Source organism: Oryzias latipes, chromosome 22, assembly GCF_002234675.1.
Source record: "Oryzias latipes chromosome 22, ASM223467v1".
NCBI classification, from domain to species: Eukaryota; Metazoa; Chordata; class Actinopteri; order Beloniformes; family Adrianichthyidae; genus Oryzias; species Oryzias latipes.
In genome coordinates, this window is record NC_019880.2 from 8244137 (window position 1) to 8271050 (window position 26914).

At 40.0% G+C, this 26914-nt stretch overlaps 5 protein-coding genes across 10 annotated transcripts in view; 4 read left to right on the top strand and 1 right to left on the bottom strand.

Moving 5' to 3' along the window:
• Positions 1 to 47: 47 nt before the first annotated feature.
• LOC101165680 (sentrin-specific protease 2) lies at positions 48 to 7192 on the top strand. Its single transcript, XM_011490259.3, has 17 exons — positions 48 to 387; positions 951 to 1012; positions 1096 to 1208; positions 1794 to 1860; positions 1938 to 2019; positions 2124 to 2298; positions 2446 to 2552; positions 2637 to 2719; positions 3910 to 3958; positions 4029 to 4101; positions 4203 to 4358; positions 4432 to 4563; positions 4863 to 5081; positions 5845 to 5924; positions 6031 to 6115; positions 6189 to 6284; positions 6461 to 7192. Exons 1-17 carry the CDS (start codon positions 209 to 211, stop codon positions 6521 to 6523), a joined length of 1821 nt encoding a protein of 606 aa, XP_011488561.1. The 5' UTR covers positions 48 to 208; the 3' UTR covers positions 6524 to 7192.
• Positions 7193 to 7598: 406 nt separating this feature from the next.
• Positions 7599 to 10745, top strand: tra2a (transformer 2a). Of its 3 annotated transcripts, XM_023951232.1 has the most exons (9): positions 7599 to 7767; positions 8253 to 8511; positions 8859 to 8992; positions 9081 to 9243; positions 9363 to 9551; positions 9638 to 9753; positions 9840 to 9986; positions 10062 to 10126; positions 10242 to 10745. In XM_023951232.1, the coding sequence occupies exons 4-9, from the start codon at positions 9211 to 9213 to the stop codon at positions 10250 to 10252; spliced, it is 561 nt and encodes a 186-aa protein (XP_023807000.1). In that variant the 5' UTR covers positions 7599 to 7767; positions 8253 to 8511; positions 8859 to 8992; positions 9081 to 9210; the 3' UTR covers positions 10253 to 10745.
• Positions 10746 to 11622: 877 nt separating this feature from the next.
• LOC105356914 (obg-like ATPase 1) lies at positions 11623 to 17056 on the top strand. 2 transcript variants are annotated; one of them, XM_023951847.1, is made up of 11 exons: positions 11623 to 11744; positions 12038 to 12135; positions 12225 to 12368; positions 12443 to 12570; positions 12653 to 12828; positions 12902 to 12982; positions 13099 to 13196; positions 13283 to 13423; positions 14416 to 14512; positions 15848 to 15970; positions 16061 to 17056. In XM_023951847.1, the coding sequence occupies exons 2-11, from the start codon at positions 12038 to 12040 to the stop codon at positions 16160 to 16162; spliced, it is 1188 nt and encodes a 395-aa protein (XP_023807615.1). In that variant the 5' UTR covers positions 11623 to 11744; the 3' UTR covers positions 16163 to 17056. The 2 variants fall into 2 exon arrangements, with proteins under 2 accessions (XP_023807615.1, XP_023807616.1); XM_023951848.1 differs by having other exon boundaries at positions 11655 to 11744; positions 12020 to 12135.
• Positions 17057 to 19029: 1973 nt separating this feature from the next.
• On the top strand, positions 19030 to 26065 carry LOC101157986 (transcription factor Sp3). Of its 3 annotated transcripts, XM_020713548.2 has the most exons (9): positions 19030 to 19229; positions 19516 to 19613; positions 20127 to 20357; positions 20446 to 21039; positions 21806 to 21997; positions 22067 to 22271; positions 22354 to 22543; positions 22645 to 22841; positions 24385 to 26065. In XM_020713548.2, the coding sequence occupies exons 2-9, from the start codon at positions 19545 to 19547 to the stop codon at positions 24636 to 24638; spliced, it is 1932 nt and encodes a 643-aa protein (XP_020569207.1). In that variant the 5' UTR covers positions 19030 to 19229; positions 19516 to 19544; the 3' UTR covers positions 24639 to 26065. The 3 variants fall into 3 exon arrangements, with proteins under 3 accessions (XP_020569207.1, XP_023807614.1, XP_020569208.1); XM_023951846.1 differs by having other exon boundaries at positions 19030 to 19613; XM_020713549.2 differs by lacking the exon at positions 19516 to 19613.
• uggt1 (UDP-glucose glycoprotein glucosyltransferase 1) overlaps positions 25212 to 26914 on the bottom strand; it is a 30948-nt gene continuing 29245 nt past the window's right edge. The window contains exon 40 of the mRNA XM_011490262.3: positions 25212 to 26827. Within this exon, the coding sequence (XP_011488564.2) occupies positions 26808 to 26827 (20 nt within the window). The 3' untranslated portion in view covers positions 25212 to 26807. The remainder of the gene's footprint in view (positions 26828 to 26914) is intronic.

Sequence of the window (26914 nt, forward strand, 5' to 3'; positions counted from 1 at the left end):
CCCTCCCCGGTTTCCTCTAACGTTCACAACGTTCGCCATTCGCTGAAGTCTGCGAAGTGACGCACGAATTTCGCATCGGTACAGCAATGCTAAGCTAAAGTAACAGTAGGCGCGTGTCGTAGGTTCTTATTTTAACACCTTACCTGTCAAATAAACCGTCCTGGCCCGCGTGGAAGACCTCGTTACACTTTTCTCGCATTTGTCTGGGATGTATAAATGGATAGTTGACTCCATTTCGTCGTTGTTTGAGCCCATATCGAGCCAAAACACACCAGACTTACCCGGGGAAAGTATCGATTGCGAGGAGGAATTCACTCGAACCTGCGTGAAAGCTGCTGGACAACGGCTGGGTAGCAGCGCGAGACCGGCAAAACGGAACTATCAGAGGTCGGTAAATGTCAACAAACGTGTAGTCAGATGTTACTTAAATGCATTGTTTTTCGGTAACAAAACTACGCACACTAATTTTGAAAGTCTAACCACGTAAAAAGCAGCGTAACTAGCTAGCATCAAAGTAACACTACTACCAAAACAAGAAATAAAAAAGCTATTTTTAAATCTATTAAAAACCTCTTGCTGGATTCTTAACCGTCTGCTGAAAAAATCAAAAAGACTAAATTTTCTTAATTGTTTTGTTGATAATTCTAGTTTTGGTTGGAGATATACCATTTACTTACTGAAATTAATTGAATTGAATTTTCTTCTACTAGTTTTCCCCAGAAAATGATGCTGGTATAATTAGTCGTTATGTGATTATTTGGAAATCTAGATATTGTAGTAAAGGTGATAATTAATCACAGAAGTGATACATTTATATTTTTAAGTGAGTGATATACAAGTATCCTCTCTCTTAGTACAAAACAAATGTTAAACTGCTTTCTGATACATCTTAATAGGGTTTTTTGACTATTATAAGGTATGCTTATTTAAATATTGTTTTACTGTCACAGTGTTTACGTCACAGAGGATTTCTGCCAGAGCGACCAGATAGAAGCGAAAAGACGAAAGCGAGGTTTGTCAAACATATTTCTTGAAGCTTTAATTCATAAAATCTCTAAAGACGCATTATACGTTTTGTTGCTGATGGTGTTTCAGATGTAGTGATCACCTTTGTGAAGAAGACTTTTGCTGGGGTGACCCGTCTACTCAGGCTACATAAACCTCCTACATCCCAGTGTGAGAAACGGAATGGATATGAAGGGTGGCAGGTGTGTCCACTACACTCAGATGTTGGCTTAGACTCCATTATATTCATGATGATCTGACTAAACGTTTAAAGACCCACTCTAATGAAAATGGTGTTTTTAACATGTTCTGGTAGCATCTTTCTCATAAAGGAGGGCATATATAAAGAAGCTTAAAATAGTATTTCTTTTTTCAAATCATTGGGAATCATGAGCAGGTGGAAAAAATGCCATTTGCTAAAGTTTGTAAAATCTACAATCGTAACGGCCACAAGCTGTCCTAGACGACGACACGTTTTTCTTTTTTATTTTGGCTATAACTGTCATATTCATGAAAAAAAAACACTGGGAAAACTTTTACAATAAATCAAAGGAGGATCAGAGTGGGGCTTTAAATGAAGGTGTCACAACTTCTTAGAAGATATTTTGCATCAAGTGTTGATGCGAAACACTTGACTTGACTTTAAACTTATATCTTATGAAGGTTTTGATCTAGCTAAAAATGCATTTTACACAAAATACTTGTTGTTTGGTACATGATATTCTTATAAAATGTGTCGAACCCTGACTATTATCGTTAATTATCTTTCTCTTCCATTGTTAATCCAGCCTGTCACTCTGATGGGTATTGATGAGCTTCAGATGTCATGGCTCCACAGTACTGAGTCTGGAATGGGTACGTAAACATACATCTTACTACAGAGTAAAAGTACTGTCTGCAAATAATCAGCATGTTTTGTTCTTTTGTCACAGATAAGGCAGTGAGTGGGTTCAATGAGAAGAGCGGGAATAATCCCTTTCAGAGCTCCTTGCCTCCCTTAATGAGGAAATACAGGTAAGTGATTCTGAATTTTAGATCAACTTCATTCATCTTTGATGCAAAAAGCAACATGTTGTCTGTGCTGTATTACTAATGCCGTTTTTTCTTTTTGATTTAAGTGGGACGGCTCTTACTGCAGGGCTACCAGACAGAGGGAGGGACAAGGAGAGGAGAGGCTCTCTCCAGCTGCTGCCTTCCAGACCAGTGTTCAGGGTGGGGACTGCTAACCCTGACCTGATGTGCTCTGCCACTGGACACAACCGCTGCTCTAAACCAAGTCTTACTGTCGAAGAGGTAACTTTATCTCCACCTTTATTTTATGCAGAAGTGCCTTTATATTTACTGTTAAGGGGTTAGATTAACTGCTTTTTTAAAGATGTGTTATAAAATAACACAAACTTGTCAAGATTTATTACCTGGCTCTTTGCTTTCTTTCACCAGGCCATAAAACAGAATGACAAGGAGCACTACAGGCGCTTATTGGAAACAGTGAGAGAAAAATACAGCAAAAGTCAACCTCTACCCTTTAGTCAAACAAAACCACAAGAGTGAGCATCCCCGTTGATTCAAATGAAGGCTGACACGTTTCAAATCTATTGCTGATTAGTCCTGGATTTCTTTTCTGCTTGTAGTGAATTGCTCTCACAGGTTAGCCACAAAACTGAAGCCTCTGGAAAATCTTTTGATTCTGTGTCCTGGAGAGTGGGAAATCCAGGTGGGTCATGTCTCTTGTTTTTTTTAGTCTTAAATAATGACTTAATCCTGTGTGTTCCAGCTTAAAGTCACTACCATAATTGGTTTGTCTTAAGCTTTTTGTTTTACTTTTACTTTCATCTTAGATGGTTTGTCATATTTGCTGCAGCTCTTAACCCTTTGTTTACATTCTTTGGACAATTGTAATTCTTTAACTGTTAACGCAATGAACGTAATTCCAGCAAATTCTGAAGGGAAGAAATAAGCCATGAACTCATATTTCACACTTTACTCAATCAGCTGATTCTGTCATGTTAGAATCAGCTGATTATCATTAATCGCACAAACAGTTGAGGAGTTTCGGTACGTCAAAAGACCATTTGTTAATATGTAGGGGTGTGACGATAACCGCATCACCGCGGTGTGATGACCTCATCCTCGCACTTTTTTTTAAACGTTTTTTTCTTTTCTTTTAAAGTTCTGCATATGGTGCGTGATTGGAACTATAATAAACGCATTAAACACACTCATATTTGCTGATAATTTACTTTTTCTGCTAGTCCTGTCTTCAGACTTCAAGGGCTTCTGGGAGAAACCTTTCATTACTGTTCTCCTTCACTCCCTGCGCCGCGCCTCTCACTCCCTCTTGTGCTGTGCGCGCTCCCTCTTCTTACACACACGCGGTTTCAGCAGCACATACACATCCTCATTCTACAACAGAATTTTCCACCTCGCGAGGAAATACGACAAATTTACTATGTTGTAATTATTAATTTCCATTGTATTCATCATTATTACAAGCTGCGTGCGTTCTTGAGTGCGCAACGCGGCCACCCGCCGGAGGATTTTGTGTTGGGGGGAGGGGGGGGGAATCACACCACGGCTCTTGTAGCTTCATCACAGCGGTGACCAAAAATCCCACACCATCGCGGCTGTACTCCAGAGCGGTTTAATAAAGAATCAGTCACTGTTATTCTGGAAACCTTTTATTACTGGTCTCCTTCACTCCGTAACACCAAATATGAACGCGCACTGTTAGAGTGTGTGTGTGTGTTTGTGTGCGTGTGGGGGGGGGGGGTAACCACGACACCGCGGCCCCTGCTGGTTCATCACCACGGTGATCAAAAATCCCACACCATCACAGCTCTATTAATATGTTCAATCCATTATTCATCATGAATTCCAGCTGAACAGTGATGTTATCTTTTACAGCTGCGCCAAACGTGTTCACACACAGAAACATGTCAGCCACTACAAACAGGTTAGTGAGGTTTTCCTTCAAGTTCTGTCTAAAATGATCAAGAGTTTACTCAAACTTCATCTTTCTTCAGGTGGGGGAGCTTGACCTTAGGTAAATCAGTCACTGGAAGCTTTGAAGACACACACCCTGTTAGATGTGCAAAGGTAGCTGATGCTTTCTTTCCTTTTCTAGCATCTGAACCTGTTTAAATCTCTGCATATCTGGAGGTGATCATGCATGTTTCCTGTGAATAATTGTGTTGCAGGCTAAACAAACGGCAGAGCTGGACCTTTCTGCAGAAGTAGCTACACGGCTGACTTTAGTGGACAGAAGTTCTTCTGCTGGGAGCATTTATGACGCACAACCTTTATACACAACATATGCAAGACACAGTGATGAAGACTTACCAAGGCTGACCAGGGTGAGAGAAAATGTTCAGCTTACTCAGCTGCTGGCAGAAGAAATGCACAGCTTCATCTCCTGTCACTTTACAGGAAATGGCAGCAGAGGTGAGTGGAGCTCTAACCCAAAGTGATCCCAACCGGGTTTTAAGTTCCGCTTTCAAGCTGCGAATCACACAACGAGACCTGGCCACGCTGCAGGAAGGAGGCTGGCTCAATGATGAGGTGACATGTGTGTTAAACTTTGTTTTTGTTTTCAATTGGAAGAAAGGTTTTTTTGTGTCATATTTACCGGTATCAGCTGTGTATTTTATTTTACATTATTTCCAGTTGTGAGAAAGTATTATGAATTGGACTGCAAGATATTAAGTTTGCAAATCTCTGTACATTTTTTTTCTTGTAATGTTTTTTTACATTAAAATATCATCCTTCTTTATAAAGATGTTGATTTATTCAAGGTTAGTGTAAATGTACATTGACTGACGCATGTTTCTCTGTTTTGTGTGTTTGTTTTTTGATTAAAGGTTATAAACTTCTATCTTTCCCTGATCATGGAGCGCTCCTCCGGAGAGCCGAGCAGGCTGAAGGTGTACTCCTTTAGCACCTTCTTTTTCCCCAAGCTGCGGGGAGGAGGGCAGGCTGGAGGGCATGCTGCTGTGAAGCGCTGGACTAAGACTGTCGACCTTTTCCTGTTTGATCTCATTCTGGTTCCTCTGCATCTTGGTGTTCACTGGGCAATGGCTGTAAGTTGATTCACCACAGTAGAAACTGTTTATTTTTATTTTTACATAAATCTATTTTAAAGACCCACTCTGATGAAAATTGTGTTTTTTTGGGTGTTTTAATGTGTTCTTGTAGCATTTTTCTGATGACGGAGGACATAAAAAAACAAAATTAAGCTCAAATTGCATTTCTAAGTATTTCTTTATTTAAATCGTTGTGAATCGGGAGCAGACAAAAAAAAAAATACCAAGCCCCAATGTTTGAAAAAGATCAAATCTGTTCTGCAGAAAATGTGTTGGGCGTACCACAAACTCCCTGCTCTGCTCCATTCAGAAGCATCCACTTGCAGACAAATAGACCCATGTACGTCTTTGTTTTCCTCGCCTGAGCTGACTTCTGGCTCAAAGCTTTAGCTCCAATAGTGTTCACCATTGTTGCTGCAGCAGTAATGTTAGGATGAGTGTGTCAGGGGCTGTAAGCTAGCAGGAAAACGTGTATACGGAGAGCTCTTAGCAAACGGGAGTGTGGTCCCGCCCACAACTCAGAAGTGAATTTTAATCAACTCCTGCCGCTTTGCTAAACCTAGAAAACGACAGGTTTTATTTTTAAAATTTGACTAAAACAGTTTGATAATAAGTAAAAGAACCCTGAGAACTCTTTTGATATGGATCAACAGAGGATCAGAGTGGGACTTTAAAATAAATTGACACTATAATAATTTGAGCATCAAAATGGGAACCCACAATAAAGATCTCCATGTCCTGATTAACATTTTATTCTTAGGTTATAGATTTCAGGTCAAAAACAGTGAAATCATATGACTCGATGGGTCAGAGACACGATGACATCTGCAGTCTACTTTTGTGAGTCCTTTGCTTTTATTTGTGTCTCATGGATCCATTCTTTGGCTGCTTGAGAGATTTTGTTTTTTTGTGCTTTGAAAATGTCTTGTATTTAATTCTTTTGCAGACATTACATTAAGGAGGAGCACAAAGCAAAAAAAGGCAAAGAACTGGACAGTGCCAAATGGACGATTGGGAGCCTAAAGGCCTGTGTAAGTAAACCCATCAAGAACCACATGCGGTTTCCTGTCACTGTGACATTAATGACCTGTGGTGTTTGAACAGGAAATTCCCCAGCAGAAAAACGGGAGCGACTGCGGTGTTTTTGTTTGTAAATATGCAGACTTTATTGCAAAAGAAAAGTCCTTCACCTTTAAGCAGGTACCTACATTTACTTCTATAAAAGTAGTGTTATTGGGGTTTTGTTAAAAGATTATTGTCCTGTGTTTTAAAGCACATTTTCCCACAAAGTTGAAACTCCTAAAGGAATGTTGACTATTTGTTAAACTTTAAATGCAAATTTGAATCAAATTGAAAATATCATCTTTCTTTTTCAGTGCCACATGCCTCTCTTCAGGAAATTAATGATTTGGGAGATCCTCCATCAGAAGCTGCTATAAAGGGTTGCACTGAAAAGGTCCTTTCAGTGGGATCATCAGATTTGTACACGGATGTCATGAAGAATGAATGGACCAAAGAGTTGGACTTGACTGGTTGAAATTTCATCCAAGAACATACAAGCAAAACACTAGTCTTAATATTATGTTTGTCTCTTCCCATGATGGGGACATTAAACACCATTATCTGAATGAATTAGAGATTCTTGCCGCGTGGTAATGGGTTGCGCAAACTTTGGCACTACTGACTGAATGAATGGCTTTTTATTGACTTAGTTCAAGTTAATGTTCTGCCATAATGTGTTGCTAAAAGTGCCTTTAGCCCTCTAACACATATTTTAAGTGTGCGTAAGATATTTGGGATAATGTTTAGATTTTTGAGCTCAGAGGAGCCAGACTCACAAGTCAATAAATACAATTGCTGCAGTTCACTGGTGTTGCTTTCTAATTGTTTTCCTTCCAGGAAAGTTAAAGTGGAAGGAAAACAATGACATTACAAAAGATTAAATACTTTTATGTTAGACAGACGGTGAAACTTTGGAGACACTTGATGTTTGGATGTTCATTTCTGAATAAAAAGCATGACTGAGAGCTTAACATTTATTTATTAATTTTCTGGATGAGAAATTGCTTTGTGTGTAAATGTTTGTATAAAGTTGTACTTCCAAAACATGTAGTCGGAGTTTTTTTTTTTGCCAAATTTAATGCAGTGTCATTTTATAACTAAATTATTAATTAAGACTTTATTGTAAAATTACATTAATTTTCATCCAAGTAATGGTCTTTTTGCAGACATTTCTACTAGGACATTTAGTAGAAATTGTGAATTAAAAAGCATCAATACTTTTTCATTAAAAAAATGATATTTAGTAAATGTTGCTAAAAAGATAAAACACTGACTTATTTTATGATCTATTCTTGGAGAATTTTTTTCTTATTGTTAAAAATGGCTGATAATTAAGGGAAGAATACATTAAAAGTGAGGTATTTTGATCTCAAGTTTATAAAAATTACTGGTTTAGGTATTTCTTTAAAAAAAAGGAGGGAAAATCTCACCGGAAGCGGAAACGTGCGTCATTTACGTCACTCCATAGAATATTGGAGAAGGTCGGTTAGGTGGCTCGGTCGGTGTGCGCAGCGCTTAGTTAAATTTAGTGATCTCGCGTGTTACGCTATCATTCCTGTTAATCCTTATCAAATTTCATAGTTTCAAAATGAGTGACACCGAAAAAGAATTCAAGAAAGAGGTGAGTTGATTATATTCGTTTAAAACATCTGCTTGGATGTGATTAGCTTACGAAGCTTAACTAGCTTAGCATCACGATGCAGCGGTAAACCTTTGATCGAAAACACTGTAAAATATTTAATACCTACAGTCACATATTTACCAAGTTTATTTGTTTTTTGCATTTTTTAAATATATTTTCGTGTTAAATTTGTATTTCTAGCTGTAAATATGTATATTTATATCAAATAATGAAAAACCATGCGGCCTTCAGCCATTTTCTGTCGAAGGTGGCCGCTAAATGCTGCTAGTACCTTGTTATCTTAGATGTAATTAATTGTAAAGTTAAAATGAAAATATTTTGTCTTTACATTATTTAAATGTTATCTAAAAACTGTTTAAGCTAATGCAACATTTTGTTGTTTTTTCTTGTATTTTGTTGTTTTTTCTTTTTGTTTTTAAACGAAACTCAACATGCCTTATCACCCTTGTTTGTTCTTTGTCAAGGTTGAGGTTGGAAGAATGCAAAAGGCTCAAGATGTGAAGTTTTAAATGTTTGAAGCTGATGGTGTTGATGCATGCTAATGTATTGGAGACTGAACAGAAGCGATCAAGATCTGACCCCACTTCTAGTGTTGTTATTGGCGATGGGATGGTAAAAATGGGGAAGAGGAAGAGGAAAAAAGAAGTCAGAAATTCAAACGGAAGAAAGAAGAAATGAAGGGTTGTTATGAAGTAATGAAGTTAAGATCAGAAGTATACCTGGGTATGAGTTATTTCCTAACAGTCTGTTTGTTGTACTCTTTCACCCTGTTTCTTTCTCCTTAGCATGCTTCCTTTTTTCTTCTTTTTATCAGACACATCACTGATCAATCCCTCCATTGTTGTAGATTTCATTTAAATCCAGTCTCTCAGCTAAATTATTTATACATTTTGTCTTTGTTAAAAATTCATTTTAGTTTACTTTAAAATATTTTTAAATTTGTAAAACAACATGAAACACTACTACTGGAACATTTGAGGCGCAAGCACCACCTCTTCTTGTGCTAGTAATTTTATTCTTTGTTGTAGATTTTTTTTCCGACACCTGACTTTAATTTCTGCTCTGATCAGGATTCGAGAGGTCACTCGAGGAGTGCATCCCCTCGGGGTTCTGCTAAATCTACTAGCCACTCACCAGCGCGTTCAAAAGATGGCTCCCACCATTCGAGGTCCAGATCTCGTTCTCGTTCAAGATCAAAATCTAGGTATAACAGTTTCAACTGTTCCTTTCTGTTTTAAAGCTTTTTTGTTTTAAATAATGTGTTTTGATTATTAAATAATTTTCTTTTTTAGGTCTCGGTCTCATCGCAGTTCGCGCAGGCGCTACTCCCGTTCTCGTTCCCATTCCCGTCGCCGGCGTTCCAGAAGCCGGTCTCGTAGCTCAGACTACCGCCGGCGACATAGGAGCCATAGCCGCTCTCCGATGTCAAATCGCCGCAGACATATTGGCAACAGGGTAAAATGTTTGTCCACTGAATTGGTATTTTTCTCTATATATATAAATATTTCTTAAGTAAAGTCATGAAGCGTTTTATCTTTTGTCTCATCTTTTCCTTCCATGTTCTTATCCCACAGGGGAACCCGGACCCTAGCTGCTGTCTGGGTGTGTTTGGTCTGAGCCTGTACACCACAGAGAGAGACCTGCGCGAAGTTTTCTCCAAGTACGGCCCACTGAGCGAAGTGAACATAGTTTATGACCAACAGTCTCGTCGCTCGAGGGGGTTTGCCTTCGTCTATTTTGAAAATTCTGAGGATTCCAAGGAGGTAAAAAAAAAGAAACTGAACCCAAACATGTGTATTTTTTATTAATTTAATCGTTTAAAAACATTAGTTGCAATGATTTGTTCTAGGCCAAGGAGCAAGCTAATGGAATGGAACTTGATGGGCGCAGGATCCGGGTGGATTTTTCCATTACCAAAAGAGCCCACACGCCAACCCCTGGAATCTACATGGGACGTCCCACGTAGTGAGTGTTCTAGAATCAGACATATAAAAAAAAATATATCATTTTTGTTGGTGAGGAGTAATAATGACCCTCTTTTCCATTTTCAGTGGCGGAGGCGGTGGAGGTGGTGGTGGTTCTCGTCGTGGTTCAAGAGATTATGACAGAGGGTATGACCGGGGCTACGACAGAGGTTATGATAGAGGGTATGATCGTGACTATGATCGATATGATGATCGGGAGTACCGATCATACAGGTTAGTTTATCGCATTGTAGTACTTCTGTGAAAAAAGAAATAGTTTTGTAATGAGATTTGTTTTGTTGGTTTTAGGCGCAGATCTCCGTCTCCATACTACAGCAGGGGATACCGATCCAGATCTCGATCCTATTCACCACGTATGTATTTTATTTTTAACACCAGTAAAACTGCAGAAATGCTAGTTTTAATTAGTTATGGACTCATTTCATGAAATATTGTTATTTTACTAACTTGTTGACTATTTCTTTGCAGGTCACTACTGAACCTCAGTGGCCATCGGTGTTACTTCTCAATGCTTTTTTTCCTTTTTTTCAGTGTTTTGACCAGATTTTACATGGAAAGTCATTTTGGACATGTTGGTATATAAAACATGCGAATGTTTTCATTAAAATGTTACACATAGTCGCTCAATGTCACAAATTTATTGTGGGAAAACAGTGGATCATGTGAGAACCGGTCATGGTGTGGATCAGGTGTGCCCCTTATCTCCTAAATAAGTCTTTTTTTCTTAAAGTGGATATAAGACAGATATTTGTCAGGGAACCTGTTACCATGTGTAAAATAAATTGCTGAATTTGTTAAACATTCGCTCTACCGATTTTCTTTTTATCTCACGCATTTTTGTCACTTGTTCTTTTTTTTCCTTTTTTTTTTTTTACGATAAGTGTCATGGTCCTAGTTTGTCATATTTTAGATGTTGTTTGTTTTATTTTTTCTTTGTTTTTGTACACAAGTAAATAAAGTCAATAGCTGTCATCCTGTTGCCAGTGTTGCCCTTATTAAAAGTAAAAAAAAATACAATTTTTATTGTTTTAGCAAAACATTCTATAATTGTAAAATATTTATGTAAATTATCGATTTGTTAATGGTAAGAACAAAGATATACATTTAAAAAAAATGTTAGGTAGACATGCAGCTGTTACTGCTAGTAAAAGTCATCTTATTTTAAAAGCCCCCCTTTTATTCTTACAGTCTAAATTTAACATTATTTACAGTTATGTAACCCTTGTGCTGTCCTAGGCACTTTAACATTGGGAGTTGGGTCATCTAGACCCTACAAGACAGTGCGCTGAACCTTTTTCTTCAATGACTTGTGATCTTCACTGGTGTCCATGGATTACATGAAATCCTCTTCACCTTTTTGCACCTTTGTCATGGTAGGGAGAACACATCAATGTCAGGGTGGGTCATAGGATAGCACAAGGGTTAAAGAGAGGTCAAATATTTCAGAAAACAAAATCCAGTAAGAGTTGTCAAAGTGGGACTGTAAATTTAAACAATGTTACTACTAAAATGCAGACTAATTCAACAATGCAACATCATTAAATTAGAATCTAAAATGAATGTATATTGTAAAAGTTTTTAAACATGAAAATTAAGCTTTAACTCCGTTTGACCAATTGTGCATATTTTCCATCAAACGTGCAACGGCCTGACAAAAATGCACTTTTATCTCCGATATTATGCATATCAGTTATAGAGTATTTAGATATTAAGCCACATAAATGTGATTTTATGTAGGTTTCAACAGTTGGCACTATTGTTATTTTATTCCTTTAATTTCGTCTGCATCATTATAGACGGTGGTTGGCACGCGTCTTACGTAACGTGTGACTCCATCTGACCAATCAGCGTCGTCCTCGTCAAAACACTTCCGCTTTGCTAACCAGTTTGCCTTTCCAGCGTAACTGTCGGTGTGAGCACACATCTGAGTTGAACATCCACGTAGCTCTGAGGCTAAAAACACTCATAAAGGTAACAGACACGTGTGTATTTCAGATGTAGAAAACTTAAGTTATTTGTAACGACTGGAAGACACAAAAATTAGAACGTTTAGTCCTATTTTCTTGTTTGGAGATGGGTGGCTCCTGTTAGTTACGAGCTAATGCTAGCATCATCATGCTGTATGAATGAGCTGCGTCCACATGTCCGCAGTGTTGATAAATATTAATGAAGCCTTTGCTTGGTCAGTTTAGACTAAATTGTCATCTCAATGTTGTAATAAGAAGATGAGACAAACAATTTGTTAGTTAAATCAATTCTTGCAGATGCCTCCGAAAAAGACCGAAGCCCCGAAACAGCCTCCATTAATCGGTCGGTTTGGAACATCTCTGAAAATTGGAATTGTGGGATTGCCTAATGTTGGGTAAATGGACATTTGTGGTGACGTTTTGTATGCTTAAATCAGGTTGCTTAGGCTGCTTGACTGTCTGTGAAACCTCTTCATTGTTGCAGAAAATCAACATTTTTCAACGTTCTGACTAAAAGTCAAGCGGCAGCAGAAAACTTCCCATTCTGCACAATCGACCCAAATGAGAGCAGGGTGCCGGTACCGGATGAACGCTACGATTTCCTCTGCCAGTATCACAAACCAGCCAGGTGAGTGTTCTGACAGCCGGCTGTATTTCGGCTGCCCTGGTGGGCCTCGCCTCTGATCCCGTCCATCTCTTCAGTAAAGTTCCTGCCTTCCTGAATGTCGTGGACATTGCTGGTTTGGTGAAAGGAGCTCACGCGGGGCAGGGACTTGGAAACGCCTTCCTGTCCCACATCAGTGCCTGTGATGCCATCTTTCACATGACTCGTGAGTTGCCATTAATGCACCCTTCAGCTTTACGTCGGTTTAGAGTGATTTTAGGGGATTTTGAAACGTCTTTGTATTTAAGGTGCATTCGACGATGAAGATATTGTCCACGTGGAGGGCAACGTGGACCCAGTGAGAGACATTGAGATCATCCACGAGGAGTTACGACTAAAGGATGAAGAAATGATCGCTCCGATTATCGACAAGCTCGAGAAAACGGCTGTGAGGGGAGGAGATAAGAAACTCAAACCTGAATATGTGAGTACAACAACTTTCCTGTTCCCATCTGCATCAGCTTTGGAGCCTGTGATCTGTCATTTCTCCCCTGTAGGATATCATGATGAAGGTAAAGAACTGGGTGGTGGATGAGAAGAAGCACGTCCGATTTTACCATGACTGGAATGACAAAGAGGTATTTATTCATTTCTGTTTTTTCTTATGTTGATTTCTTAGAATCTTACACAATATTTGTCTAAAGTTTCAGATCCAGAACAGTCCAAGTCATGATTTTTCTGACTGTCTCTGCAGATCGAGGTTTTGAACAAATACCTTTTTCTGACATCTAAACCCATGATCTACCTGGTTAATCTTTCAGAGAAGGATTACATCAGAAAAAAGAACAAGTGGTATGTTTGGGATGTTCTAAAAAAACTGATTGTTTAATTATTTTTTTATATATGTGATGCATATATGGGACCTTTTTTATTTTCAGGTTGGCAAAAATCAAAGAATGGGTAGACGTTCATGATCCTGGTGCCATGGTCATTCCCCTGAGTGGAGCTTTGGAGTCCAAACTGCTGGACATGGAGGAGGAGGACAGGGATAAGTATTGCGAGGAACAAAAAACACAAAGGTAAGACAACGGATGCCTCTATACTTCAAACTTTATTCCAACTGTCTGACTTTTTGTCTGTGAAAGCACAGTGCTAGTTTGTTTCACAGATTCCGTTGAAGGTCCCACTCCAATCATCTTTTGATCTATTTTCAAAGTGGTCTTTTAAATTATAATTATGCTGTTATTTAGCCAAAATCAAAAAACCTGTTTTCTAAGATGTGTGTGCCATTTGTTCATTAGAAATTCTCCTCTCCCCGTTGCTGAGAGCTCTCTGTTTACATGTTATCCTACTAGCTTATAGTCCCCACACAGCCCCAAACTAACATTAGTGGTGCAAAAGAAATGGCTAGCAATATCTGAGCTATCCAGCCGCACGGGTTAGAGCCAGATGTTAGGTGGGACGAGGAACATAAAGACGTCCACGGATCTAGTCGTCTGACAGTGGATGCATCAGAATGGAGTGGAGCAGGAAGCTTGTGGCACGCCCACCGTATTTTCTACATAACGGATAAGCTCTTTTTCCGACTCCATTTTTCTTTTTTCTCCTTATTACAACAATTTGAATAAAGAAATACTCTGAAATGCAATTTGAAGGTTAATTTTCTGTACGCATGTCCTCCATCGTCAGAAAAATGCCACAAGAATGCGTTAAGACTTGAAACACAATTTACATTTCAGTGGGTCTTTAAAAACCAAAACTTAAAAGCAATTCAATCTTATATTTTACTCTGACATTTATGTAGGCTTCGGAAAATGGACTTTTGATGATGGGGAAATTATTAAGAGGGGATTTCATTAAGTTTTCACTGTTCTGAAGAGCATCATTGTGAACTATGGAACTAGGAAGGAAGTTTATAAATCAGTGCAGATACCGGTACTTTGAATAAAATAAAGACAGACAATAAAACACTCTAAACACTTCTAAATGATTTTTCTCTGACAGAGACTTTTGGCTACACTGCAGGTTTAATAGTTTTTATATTCCTTTTGTTTTGTTTTTTTATCTCTAGTGTTTTGACCAAAATAATAAAGACTGGTTATGCCGCGCTGCAGCTGGAATACTTCTTCACAGCGGGGCCAGATGAGGTGCGAGCGTGGACCATCAGGGTAAGAAAAAAAAAAAGTAAATATTGACCTAAAATGTTAAATTCGTATGTAAGACTTTTTTGTAATTGAGCTGATTGATCTTTTTAGAACCAAGCTCATTTGAAGTTAATGTAATAAAAGCAGTTGTGAGGTGTTTCTAAAAGATCCGTTTAAGAATTGAATGCAAGATTTATAATTGTATGTGAATTAAATCAAAAGCAGAGGAATAATAAATAAGATCATATACAAGACATGTGTCAAACTCAATGCCCGCGGGCCAAATGTGGCCCGCCATGGCATTATATGTGGCCCGGGAGAGCATAAGTAAGGGTTAATGGCGACAAAGTGTGCATTATCACTTTTTAACACGCCGTGGAAGCCTTCACTTCGGTCGGTTGCTTTCGCGGAGTGCGTTAAAAAGTAATAATGCATACTTCGAAGGCCATTAACCTGCTTATATCATGGTCACTTACAAAAGAAATAAATAGTAACCAGTTTTAGTCCTTAATTCTTTTTTTTTTTTTCCGATTTGGATTGCTTTTCTCACAAAAAGTGGACTATTTGTTACGTTGTGCAAAAGTCCGCCTCGCGCCGCACCACCGCTGCAGTCAAGATTCTGTGATTATAAAGCGATATATACATGCTGATCATCCCGATGGGTTGAATAAAGCATCAGTTCAGAGAGAAAGTTCACCTTTTACCGCTTGTTTTTGTCCAAATGATGAAGCTAAAGGTTGTTTTAAAGAAACCGGCACATTGATACAAAACTTTTTTCACCGTGCGGTTATCCTGTTGTATATCACTTTTTAATGCACACCCAGCAGCAAATCAGAATAGAGTATTCACCCGGGCCGTGGTATAAAAGTTTTTAATTTCTTGAAATAAAAAAAAAATTGGTGTGTATTTATTCATATCTAGGGGGAATCTGACTTGAAATATCAGATTGGGCAACTTTACATTAGGACTTAAACACTGTGCATATAACCTAACCTCACAGAATCAAACTTAAAAGGATTTATGCTAAAGTAACAAGCAAACACATGTTTTCTATGCAACTGTAATTGTCATTTTAAAAAGTTACAATAAATAAATAATGAGTTATTTAACATTAAGTAGTAGTTACATTTATTTTTCATACATTTAGTGACATTTATAAGTTATATCTGGCCCTTTGAGGACAGACACTATGCTGATGTGGCCCTCGGTGAAAATGAGTTTGACACCCCTGACATACAACATATGATCTTTCAATGATGATCTACAAACCCTTGGAATAAAAACAAGTTTTAACCTAAATAAAATGAATAAATATGTAATGGTACTGATGTACTTTTGAATTATATTGTGCTCCAACAGAAAGGTGCCAAAGCTCCTCAGGCTGCAGGAAAAATCCACACAGACTTTGAGAAAGGCTTCATCATGGCTGAGGTGATGAAGTACTCCGACTTTAAAGAGGAGGGCAGCGAAAGTGCAGTTAAGGTTGGTGTTTGGACGGGAGCTCGTTGTGTTCCCGCCCGTCTAACATTCTCCTGTTCAATTCGCGGTTTCATCTGAACCTCATCCTTTCAGGCTGCTGGGAAATACAGACAACAGGGCAGGAACTACACCGTGGAGGACGGCGACATTATCTTTTTCAAATTCAACACACCCAACGCACCCAAGAAGAAATAACAGCCTTTTTACCTGGGGAGGAACTCTCAGTACAGTCTAGTTGAATCCCAAGGAGTTGTGCGGTGTTGGTTTTCACTCTTCTCTTTTGAATTTTGAGTGGTCGTGGTTCTGAGAACAGGTAAACGGACTTCCAATTTCCAAACCAAACCTGTCCGTCTGTCACTTAAACTGTTTAACTCTACAGTCTGAGGGAACAACTTAGGTGAGCTAAGAGTGTGAGTATAAATTTAGTGTGGTAGAAAGGAAGCCACTGTTTGTTCTGAAGTTCCTGACTATCATGAAGGTCATCTGCTTTTCTTTTTCTGTTCATTTGTAAGTATTTAAGACCAAATGCTCGCCATGAATTGACACCAGAATGATCAAATAAGTTTTATTCAGCCGTTTTCTTTTCCAAGCTCACTTCTTCTGATCTCCTTTATTACATTTCGATTGTGACTCAGTTGATTTAGCAAATTTTAAAATAAATAACCAATAAAACGTCACAGAATTATTATTATTTTTTTTTATATAGAAAAGAATGAAAACCATCATTCCTTGTATGGCTGAGGAAAATGCTGTGCTATGAGTTTTTAAAAGAGCAAGTCTGGCCTTCCAAGCAGTGCTTGATCAAATGCCCAAACTGAAATGTTAGATAAGCTGCTTTTATGGACTCCTTTTTGGTTTAGAAGAAAAACACTTTTTCACGTTAACCTCACCCGGCCGGTTGGGTCTGTATCGGACTGCAGAACAGAAAAGCCACTGATGTAGGTTCTGGCTGCATCCGCTGTGTGAATGTGTTTATTTACGCTCGATCACCTTTCAAACCTCCTGGCACATCCTGGATTCAAATGGAGAAAAAAAAAAGTAATGTCAGCTGATCAAGGTGCATGTGCCAATAAAAAAGAGGGAACAAAATCTGTTTTTTTTCTCTTATTTTATTTTTATTAACTACTAACAAAAACGAGGTCATGCTAAAAATGTGCTTTTTTTGTGCCGGAAAATTTCCTTATTTTGAAGATTAAAGCAAAAGAGAACAAGTACTGGAGCTTGAAGCTCTTTTACAGCAAAGACTATTTAAACTGGGCTAAATAGTGGGTCTAGTGGTTAGCACTTCCATCACAGCAAGAAGGCGCTGGTTCAAATCCCAGTTGAGTTCTTTCTGTGTGGAGTTTGCATGTTCGTGTGTATTTATGGTCTTTTTTTTTTCCAGGCACTCTGACTTCCTCCCACAGTCCAAAGACATAATAATGACTTTGGGCCGCAGTTTAGCTCAGGCGGTAGAGCAGATTGTCCAGCAACTGAAGGGTCGGCGGATCGATCCCTGCTTTCCTTAGCCAGCTGTCGCCCCCCCGAGCGCGGCTAGCCTGCAGCTCACCGCCCCAACCCCCCAGGGATGGGTCAAAATGCGGAGCAGAATTTCTCCATTGTGGGATAAAGTATCAATTATTGATAAATTGTCCCTTTTGGTGTTTGTGGCCCTGGATTGGACTGGTAAACTGTCCAAGATGTACCCCAGTTTTGCCCAACAGTAGCTGGGTATGATCCAATGACTAAAGATTGAGCAGGTATAGAAAGTGGGTGGAACATCTTTTTAAATGTTAAAAAAGTATTGATTATTTTCAAGGTAAGACTTTAGGAATCAAGTACTTCTTTTAGTTTGGATTGTTAGAAGAGCTTGCTGTGTACTGAGGAATCCACTCAGGGGAAGCATTCCTTTAGTTACATGTTTTGGTAACTGTAGATGCAGCATAGCAGGTTGTGTTTTCTTGAGGGTTTATTTTTACATCTTTATTCCTATTCAGGAAAAAGTAGTGATTTAAAAAAAATAAAAATGAGGGTTGTCTAGGGTAGTTCCTGCTTTGGTAACATCTCATTTGTTAATATTTTTTGGAAAAAATTGAAAACAGTTTGATCTAAATTAAAGAAATGGGAAGTGAATGGAAGACGGGGCACATAATACACACGTCTTGACGTATTTCTTCAAACCAAAAATCTAAAAACTATCCAGCTTTGCATGCACACTAACCTCATCAAATAGAAAAAAGGCAAAAACCTGACATTTAAATAGGTTGCTGTAAACTTGGAAATAAATAATTGAAACCTTTAAATATGTAAACAAATCAGAAAGGATTGCTTATACAAAAGTGTAACATTGCTGAAGCAATGCAGCAGAAAACATTAAAAGTTTTTCATCACATATGTACAAAACAAGACTTTATAACTGTCAGGAAAATGTAATTTACCAAAAACATGATGTAAATCGCAGCATAAAATAATAAATTAGGTCATATGGCAGTTGTCTTTATAGAAAAGAAGTTTTTATAATAATCCATTATTTGTAGCTTTTATTCACAATATCCTTGGGATTACAACCAGTAACTTATGTCTTTGTTGGAAACCTTAAACATCATAAAATATTGTTTTCTAAATAATTGATATAACTTTGTGTCCGTTTTTCTTCTTCACATTCTTTAAGAACAGAGAGCGTGAGTGATTTTCTGCTTCAGGGAAATGCGAGCAACAAAGAACATCAGGTTAATTACTTAAAGAACTCTTGTCGCTCATTTATTGGAACTTAGCCGGGAAAAAAGGCATTTTGCTCATATAAGAATGTTTAAAAGTCGCTCGCTTAACTTTTATGTTCTTGAAAACGTGTAAAAAGACTATCCATTTGAAGAACACCTCATTACATGCAGTAATGTCTGTTAGGGTTTAAACTGCATTCCTTTTCGTGTAGTTTAATAAACAGGAAACACACGTCCTACAAAAAGTGATTGACGTCTCTATTAGCCAATTATATTTTAGTCAATCTCGTACTTAGCCAATAGGATTAAAGGAGAAAGGCGGGACTTCCTGGAATGCGATGCACATTCGACGGTGAAGCTTTGTTAGTCCCACCTTTTTGTGTTTCCCGCACCGTCAATCAAAATAGAAAAAAATCGACCCGAATTCACCGAATCAACACTAGCCCGCCTTTGATAAAATAATCATGTTCGGAGTTTAGTTCAACTGGTAATCTTTCCGCTTACTACCATTCACGATATGACTGGTACGTAAAGATTTAGCGCATCGAATCTGCAACTAATCGGTGAGTTTGAGCGCTGCGGCGGAGCGAGCTGCGTCTTTTTTCATCGCTAGCGCTATTGCTAACTAGCTAGATATGGTTAGCTAACACAGCTAGCTGGCTGGCCTCGGAGTTGACAAAGTAAACAGTCGATCTGGGCCAAAATTCCCCGTGAATCTCCGCTGCAAAGTAGATTTTTTGCTGTCAGCCCCCTTTGGATTGGAGAGTGGGGATGCTTTGTGGGCTTTTCTGGCAAGCAGGAGTTGAAGATTACAGAGTTTTGCTGAGTTTCCCCCCCTCTCCCTGTTAGCGCCAGAGCAGCCTCTGAAACAAGGAGAAATGGCGTCCGCGGACGTGGACAGCAGTCAAAGCGAGTTTCTGCAAGCCGGCGGCGCAGCGGAAACACAGGTATCCCATGTTTTCTAGCTCGATCGCTATCGGGGTTCTGGTTGTGATTTATGAGAGCATGAAGTTCACACGTTTTACAATTTTGATGGCATGGGGTGAAAGCCGTACACTTCCTGTGTTCCCCTCAATAACGGCCACCCACTTTACTCCTGTAAAACCCGCCCATAGTGGGTAGGACACCGAAGTCAGTCGCTTGGGTCGGCTCTCTGGAAGATAGCCCGTCTACCGTAGACTAAGGATGTAATATTATAGCATATTCGTTACAGTAGCGTTCAGTAGTGTTGTAATAGCCGCCCATCCCCCACTCTGCTTTTATCTTCTCCACGTTTGAATGGCCACTTCTGTTTTGTGACTTTTCACTCTGCACTTCAAAATCCAACTATCTGCTTAAGCCTTAGTGATTTTTAATTTTTTTTTTCAAATGACAAAATAATAAACTTGCTGTCTGACGTGATTGTTCCAATTGGAAGAGCGCTCTTATTTTGTTAAGTGGAGGCTCCATTTCTCTTGCAGGCGTCAGATATGTCTGCCGTTCAGCTGACCGCTTCAAACCGATGGGAAGTTCTGACCCCCGTTTCATCTGGGAAGGAAGACCAAGGAGTTGTCCACATTCCGAACTCTGGCATCGTCACGTCCAATGGACAGTACGTGCTTCCAATCGGGAGTCTTCCCAGCCAGCCCATTTATGTTACAGCATCGGGGGGCGAGGCTGCCCCCAACGGCCTGTCCGGCATTCAGTATCAGGTAGAACCAAAGAGACCCGCTCGTACATTTGGTCCAAATGGAGTTGAATTTACTCAAAGGGGCTCACGGGTGTCCATTTGTCTTGCAGGTCATCCCCCAAATCCAAAATGTGGACGGGACAATTGCAGGATTCCAGACACAAGGGTTGGACGACGGTACAGGGCAAATACAGCTCCTCCAAGATGGCAGCCAGGGCGCCATTGGAATTAGCGGCGCAACAACAGCGACCTCAGATCTCCTGACACAGGCGGGTCAAGTTCAGTCAATCCAAGGCGTCTCGTTGGCTGGGGGTTCGGCTTACACGGGCACCGTACCCGTGGGTCTGCCCGGCAACATAACATTCGTCCCCATAAACAGCGTGGACCTGGAGTCTCTGGGGCTAACGGGGGCTCAGACGGTCCCCATTGCAACGGGGGTAACTGCGGAGGGCCAGCTGATCATGAGCGGTCAGACGCTGGAGAGTCAGGGACAGGAGGGTGGTGCCAAACAGAGCGATGCCAACGCCAACCAAGATCTCTATGTGCCAACCACCACCGCTTCTTCTTCTTCCAACTCCTCTCAGCTTCCGGAAACCATCGACGGCACCGGGGTGCTCACCCAGGCAACAGCCGTGTCTGCAGGCGTGTCTGACCCCTCATCCTCCGAAAACTTCCACTCCCACAATCACATGCAGCAAATCCAGGTCAGCACGTGCTTCTGATTACAGACACTTAAACGATACACGCGTGTGCGTCAAGTCATGTCTTCACACAACTTAGATGACAAAATTGACAAGAAAAGGAATTGAAGTTGAAATTTTTGGTTAACTTTTTGCCTGAGATGGAAAAAAAAAATTTGGTTACAAAGTTTAAACGAAAAATGTAAGTTAAAATGGTTTTAAACTTACATTTTAATGTTAATAATACAAACAAAACCAAGAATGTAAAACAAAACCTATAAAACAACATGTATTTATGCAAATACTTAAAAAAATAATAGTTATAAGATAAGATAGTTATTGAAAATAGTCAATGACAGTCTGATATGATTGGAAATTTAAAATTGCAGCCATCAATGTCATACTGAGTGCTTCAGGGTCTGGATAATAAAGGTTTAGTCTCTGCTGTTGGGTTTTTAGTTTACACTTGAAGAGATAACTACATATTTGTAAATAACTTAACGCTCATCAAAGCTTCAGCCTTATCTTGAACTTTTTAAGTTGCAACCAGCTTTAAAGTATCAAGAACCCACTTAGTCCCTTTTGGGGTCATGGGGTTGCTGGAGCCTATCCCAAATACTCACTTTCAGTTATTTCAGTTTGTATTTTTGAGCATCAGAACTGTTTGGCTATCACTAAATAATCAACTAAAAGCCTTTTTTCCATCCTTCAAGGCCTCTCTGATAAAAGCTTGACACAAATGTTGTTTTTGTTCCGGTTTCTAATTGGAATCTGTTTTTTTTCTCTGTAGGTATCGTCGTCCAGCGCCTCCACAATCTCCCAGCCCATCCTGCAGCTGTCCGGGGACAGTCAGGCACAGGCCCAGGACCTGACTGCGACAGGCCAGACTCTGCAGAGCGTGCAGCTGGTCAATCCTGGGACCTTCCTCATCCAGGCCCAAACTGTCACGGCTACTGGACAGATCCAATGGCAAACCTTTCAGGTAGTTTGAATCCTCTAATTCCACAGCAGAAGTCTGCAGAACACAGACTTAATCCTGGTCTCCCAACAGGTTCAGGGCGTCCAGTCACTCCAGGGCCTGCAGTTACCCCAGGGCCAGGGCCAGGCCCAGCAGTTGACCCTCGCCCCAGTCCAGACCCTTCCCTTAACCCAGACGGGCCAGGTCAGCCTGCCCAACCTGCAGACGGTCACAGTAAACTCTGTGACGCAATCTGGAATTCAGTACACACAGGGAGAAAATTCCGGCAGTCCCGTTGGTACGGATGCATCTAGAAGGTCTTGGTTATTATGTTTCCATGGCAACAGTCCATTCAGTCATCCTGCTTCTGTCCTGTTCAGGTATCCAGATAAAAGAGGAGCCGGACTCGGAGGAGTGGCAGCTGAGCGGAGACTCCACGCTGAACCCCAGCGACCTGAACAACCTGCGGGTCCAGATGGGAGACGAGGACATGGAGAATCCCGGCGGGGAGGGCAAGAGGCTCCGCAGGGTAGCCTGTACCTGCCCCAACTGCAAAGAGTCCGGAGGAAGGTGGGTCTCTGCAGAAACCATCCCCGATGTTGAACTTTGAAGCGCGTCCTCTCCGTCACAAATATACGTCGCTCATTCCACGCCGGCTCTCCGTCTCACAGAGGCTCCGGCATGGGGAAGAAGAAGCAGCACATCTGCCACATTGCCGGCTGTGGGAAGGTGTACGGCAAAACGTCTCACCTGAGAGCTCACCTGCGCTGGCACAGTGGAGAGAGGCCCTTCGTCTGCAATTGGGTGTACTGTGGGAAGAGATTCACCAGGAGCGACGAGCTGCAGAGGCACAGGAGGACACACACAGGTCAGCCCCTCCTCACAGACAGACTCAGGGGGCGGGGCATCAACATTCCTACGGGGCTGAAGGTTACCTGTCCATAGATCCGTCATTTCAGGTTGAAGGGAAAACCAAAGAATTGAAGAGATTTAAATTCCTTCACTTAGAACTAGAACTACAGGTTAGCGGAGTGGAGCTTTTCATTTGCTCATAATGTTCTCTATTCATCTATATCACCAACTGTCTTTAAATACATTCTATAAAAGGATGTTTTAAATGAAATCGCCACTTTAATTTCATACAACCTTCTTATAAATATGAAAAGTTTCTCCCAAAAATTTCCTAAAGCTGAACCTTAAATGCTAGAATCTTACAATGAAATAAACTCCCATGAATGGAAATTGTGCTGAAGGATTTAAAATGCAGGTTTTAGATCAACATCCTAGATAATTTAAGTTTTATAAATATACGATTGAATGAGACCATCTTTATTTTTCTCTAGGTTTAAGATAAAACAAAGCAAAGTGCAAAATGGATTCTAAATGTGAAATATTATTTCAAAAAACCTTCAATAATGAGTATGTAATAGTTTTGTTGTTGTTTTGTTTTGTCTGATTTTGAGCTCTGAAAGTCAGAAAAAACCCAGAACAACTGTTCTGATATTTGTAGGAAATGTATTATTTTAATTGGAAGGAAACAGTTTGAAGCTCATCTGCAGATGTTAGAAGCAGCTTCACGGAAGAACCATCGTTTTCACAGAAAAGGTTTAGAAACGGTTCAATCTGGATTTAATGGTTTATTTTGTGAACTTATAAAAAATAAAACAGTAAAAATTAAGAGGGAGAAAAAATGAAATAACTGAGATTTCAAAATAAGTAATTTTACAAAAGGTTAAAAGTAAAAAACATGGAGTTACAACAGGTGATCCAACTCCACGACTGAACCGCAGATGGAGAACATTTGGGTTGTTTTGGCAGCCTTTATAGATTTAAAATACACATTCAAGTCGTTTATTATGTCCAAAGTACTGTAAAATGTATATTTGTGCATTTTGTTTTCAAATAACACGTTTTGAAAAACTTTTAACGGCCCAACATGAGTTTAACCCTTGTGCTGTCTTAGATGACTCCACCCTTACATTGACATGTTCTCCCTACCATGACAAAGGTGGAAAGATTTCATGTAATCCATGGACACCAGTGAAGAAAAAAAGGTTCAGAGCACTGTCTAGTGGGTCTAGATGACCCAACTCACGGAGTTAAAGTGCCTAGGATAGGACAAGGGTTAAGTTAAAGTATTTTGGATGTATGTGCACAAATGGCCACTAGGAGGCGCTTGACGCGAAATCTGTAATAGTATTTTTGAAACAATTAGGTATTTTAAACTTAAAATCAATATATATTGATTTTAAATTGAAATTAAGATTAGATTGCGTAAAAATGGCATATTTTGAACTCTTTATTTTATCAGTTTTGATGTATTGTCCCCTGATGGGTGAAGATTTTATCCTGACGGAAGTTTCTTTTCCTCGCTGATGCGTGACTCCTCCTCTCTCCCGCCTCCTCTGCAGGAGAGAAGAGGTTCGTGTGCACGGAGTGCGCCAAGAGGTTCATGCGGAGCGACCACCTGGCCAAGCACATAAAGACTCACCAGAACAAAAAGGGCGTGGTTCCCTCCACCACGTCCCCGCCCACCACGGACACCGTCATCACCGCAGACGGAACCACGCTCATCCTCCAGACCACCACTGCCCACGACCTCGTAGCCAATCAGGAGATCCCTCTGCAGCTGGTCACTGTGGCGCCGGGTGAGGTCATGGAATAAGAAGGGGGGGGGGGGCTTTTTCCACAAACTGGCCAATCACAGGGACCTCTTAGGCTTTTCTTCCCCTCTTACCTTCCTTTTTTTTTGTTTTTTAATATGAATATATACGTAAATATATATGACAAATATATATATATTTTAAGTGAGAGTTATCTTACTTTGTTTTTTGCAGTCTTTTTATAGGGGGGCAAAAAGAACATTAAATTGTGGTTGCTATGTACTCAAGCGTAAACAAACACAAGAAAGTTAACACTCAAAACCCAACGTGAATACTCAAGAAGATGAAATGCCTTAATTTGTATGATACTCTTGTATAAGATGCTGGAGGTGCATGTGTTTTTAAGCTTTGCAGGAAATGTAACTGTAATAGAGTTAATCGTGTTTGTAAAAAGAGCGGGCGGGGGGGCGGGCGGTAGAACCTCAGCGGGATCATGTTTATGTCACGCGTGTTCTGACTGAACCCAGCTCTCTGCTTGAAGCAGCGCAGCCCCTCCCCTCCCCCAACAGTCTGTTTTTAGTGCAGCTCCTCCAGAAACACATTTTAGACTCATTTCTAAAAGGTTATTTTTAAAAAAAAAAGCTCTCTAAACTGTCCTCAAACGTGAGTTCATGCTTACATCCTATTCAGTAGTGCACGATGTCAGTTTTTATCGATGCAAAGCCTCGTTTTAGCCATTATTAGCAGGCAGCAGGTTTCCCATAATGCACGGCTGCAAGCAGAGCGCAGGTGTCTGTCAGAACCGGACGGCGGTGCCACAGTTCTGGAGGGAGGGAGGGGGGAACACGGATGCAAGCCGCTCAGAGGAAGAGCTTCTTCTCTGGTCATTCTGAGCAGAATGTCCCATCTGTCCTCACGAGCACTCCGTCCTTTTGTCTCTGTTCACAGAAACACTTTTGAGTTTTCTCCTGTGTTTTTGTTGTATTCACCCCCACGTCTCGGTTTTCCACGTCTCCATGCTGCTCTGGACAGCGTCCGACTCGTTTTTAAGGCCCAGAAGGAAGTGGGCTGCTGCAGGTGGAGAGCATGCACTAAAGTGTGGAGGAAACTCCACCGAGGCGTTTTTTTTAGTTTTCTCTGTCAGCCATCATTCCAGTCGGACGCCACTTACAAAAATGGAATAGTTTTGTAAAAAAAATGTCTACATCGGGAGTTCTGGCCAGATGTCAAGCAAAAGGAAAAGCTCGTTTTATTTGAACTAATGTAATCATTTCCTCAGTTTGTTCTCTTGTCTGTAGCATCATTTACATGTATATTCTCTTGTTTTCACCATGTTTATAGAAGCCATTACTTAGTTAACAGAATTTGTTGTACCAAACCTTATTTTAAGTGATTTTACTTTTTTTTTTAATGAATTGGTGTAAAAATTGAATGTTACCTTTTGTAAAACCTTTTTTCAACTGGATCACAATAAAAGTCTGAAACCTTCCACAGACGGCTTTCACTTTGTGAAAAGACACAAAAGTATTCTTTCCCAACTTTTGTTTACGTCGTCAGAAACGTAACGAGAATCAAACTGAGCAACTAACCATAAAAATGCCCTAAACATGTGACTTTGATTTGTTTATGCCCCCTAGTGGACGGGAGACAGATTGCATGGATCAACATAAAGGCTGTGATGGAAAGAAGTTTGTAAATGAAGGAAAAATGCCCCAAAAAAGTAATAACACCCAGAGTTAAAGACTTTTTTCTTTTTTTAAACAGGATGATGATGATTATTATCCCAGGAAAATTACAGTGAAAACAGGTGTTTGAAAAGTCAGATAGTCATGGCTCCCTTTCATGTTGTAAAGTCTAGTTTTGGATGACAACAGTTACAACTCGTAACTGATAATCACTCATTCTGCAGGTTTTGTACCAATACGCAGTTGTTTTGATTTCTTCCAGTGTTTTTTTTTGGCCTCCTAAAACCAGAAGTTGAAAACATTAGGACATTTTTGTCAAGTTTTCCTATTGTGCTTCAACCTCAGAGGAAAAAGTCTGACAATCAGTTACAGAAAAAAAAAAGATTGACTTAAAAAAAAAGCTTTACTCCTTTACCCAAAAAAAGAAAAATCCGTTCTTTATCAGTTCTTTGTGGTGAGTGTGTCAGCAGTCCAGAGGCACACGAGGATACTCTTCGAGACGCAGACTCTTTAAACAGAGTCCTCCCTGGCGCATCACGGCGACCCTCACAGCTCTGTGTGGACGTCTGACAGAGGGACAGTCAAAACAGAGGTGTGAGTGTGAGGACACGGGTGTGCTGCAGCTCTCTGCTGCTGCGATGAATGCTGGGTAC

Excerpts from the sequence above, each read along its gene's own strand:
- LOC101165680 (XM_011490259.3), top strand. The coding sequence starts at position 209 with ATGTATAAATGGATAGTTGACTCCATTTCGTCGTTGTTTGAGCCCATA. Across the intron at positions 1,209-1,793 it reads ATGGATATGAAGGGTGGCAG|CCTGTCACTCTGATGGGTAT; the intron begins GTGTGTCCACTA and ends TTGTTAATCCAG. Across the intron at positions 2,553-2,636 it reads AGTCAAACAAAACCACAAGA|TGAATTGCTCTCACAGGTTA; the intron begins GTGAGCATCCCC and ends TTCTGCTTGTAG.
- tra2a (XM_023951231.1), top strand. The coding sequence starts at position 7,735 with ATGAGTGACACCGAAAAAGAATTCAAGAAAGAG. Across the intron at positions 9,552-9,637 it reads ATTCTGAGGATTCCAAGGAG|GCCAAGGAGCAAGCTAATGG; the intron begins GTAAAAAAAAAG and ends GATTTGTTCTAG. Across the intron at positions 9,987-10,061 it reads CGGGAGTACCGATCATACAG|GCGCAGATCTCCGTCTCCAT; the intron begins GTTAGTTTATCG and ends TGTTGGTTTTAG.
- LOC105356914 (XM_023951847.1), top strand. The coding sequence starts at position 12,038 with ATGCCTCCGAAAAAGACCGAAGCCCCGAAACAGCCTCCATTAATCGGT. Across the intron at positions 12,829-12,901 it reads AGAAACTCAAACCTGAATAT|GATATCATGATGAAGGTAAA; the intron begins GTGAGTACAACA and ends TCTCCCCTGTAG. Across the intron at positions 13,424-14,415 it reads GAGGAACAAAAAACACAAAG|TGTTTTGACCAAAATAATAA; the intron begins GTAAGACAACGG and ends TTTTATCTCTAG.
- LOC101157986 (XM_023951846.1), top strand. The coding sequence starts at position 19,545 with ATGGCGTCCGCGGACGTGGACAGCAGTCAAAGCGAGTTTCTGCAAGCC. Across the intron at positions 19,614-20,126 it reads GCGGCGCAGCGGAAACACAG|GCGTCAGATATGTCTGCCGT; the intron begins GTATCCCATGTT and ends TTTCTCTTGCAG. Across the intron at positions 22,842-24,384 it reads GCACAGGAGGACACACACAG|GAGAGAAGAGGTTCGTGTGC; the intron begins GTCAGCCCCTCC and ends CCTCCTCTGCAG.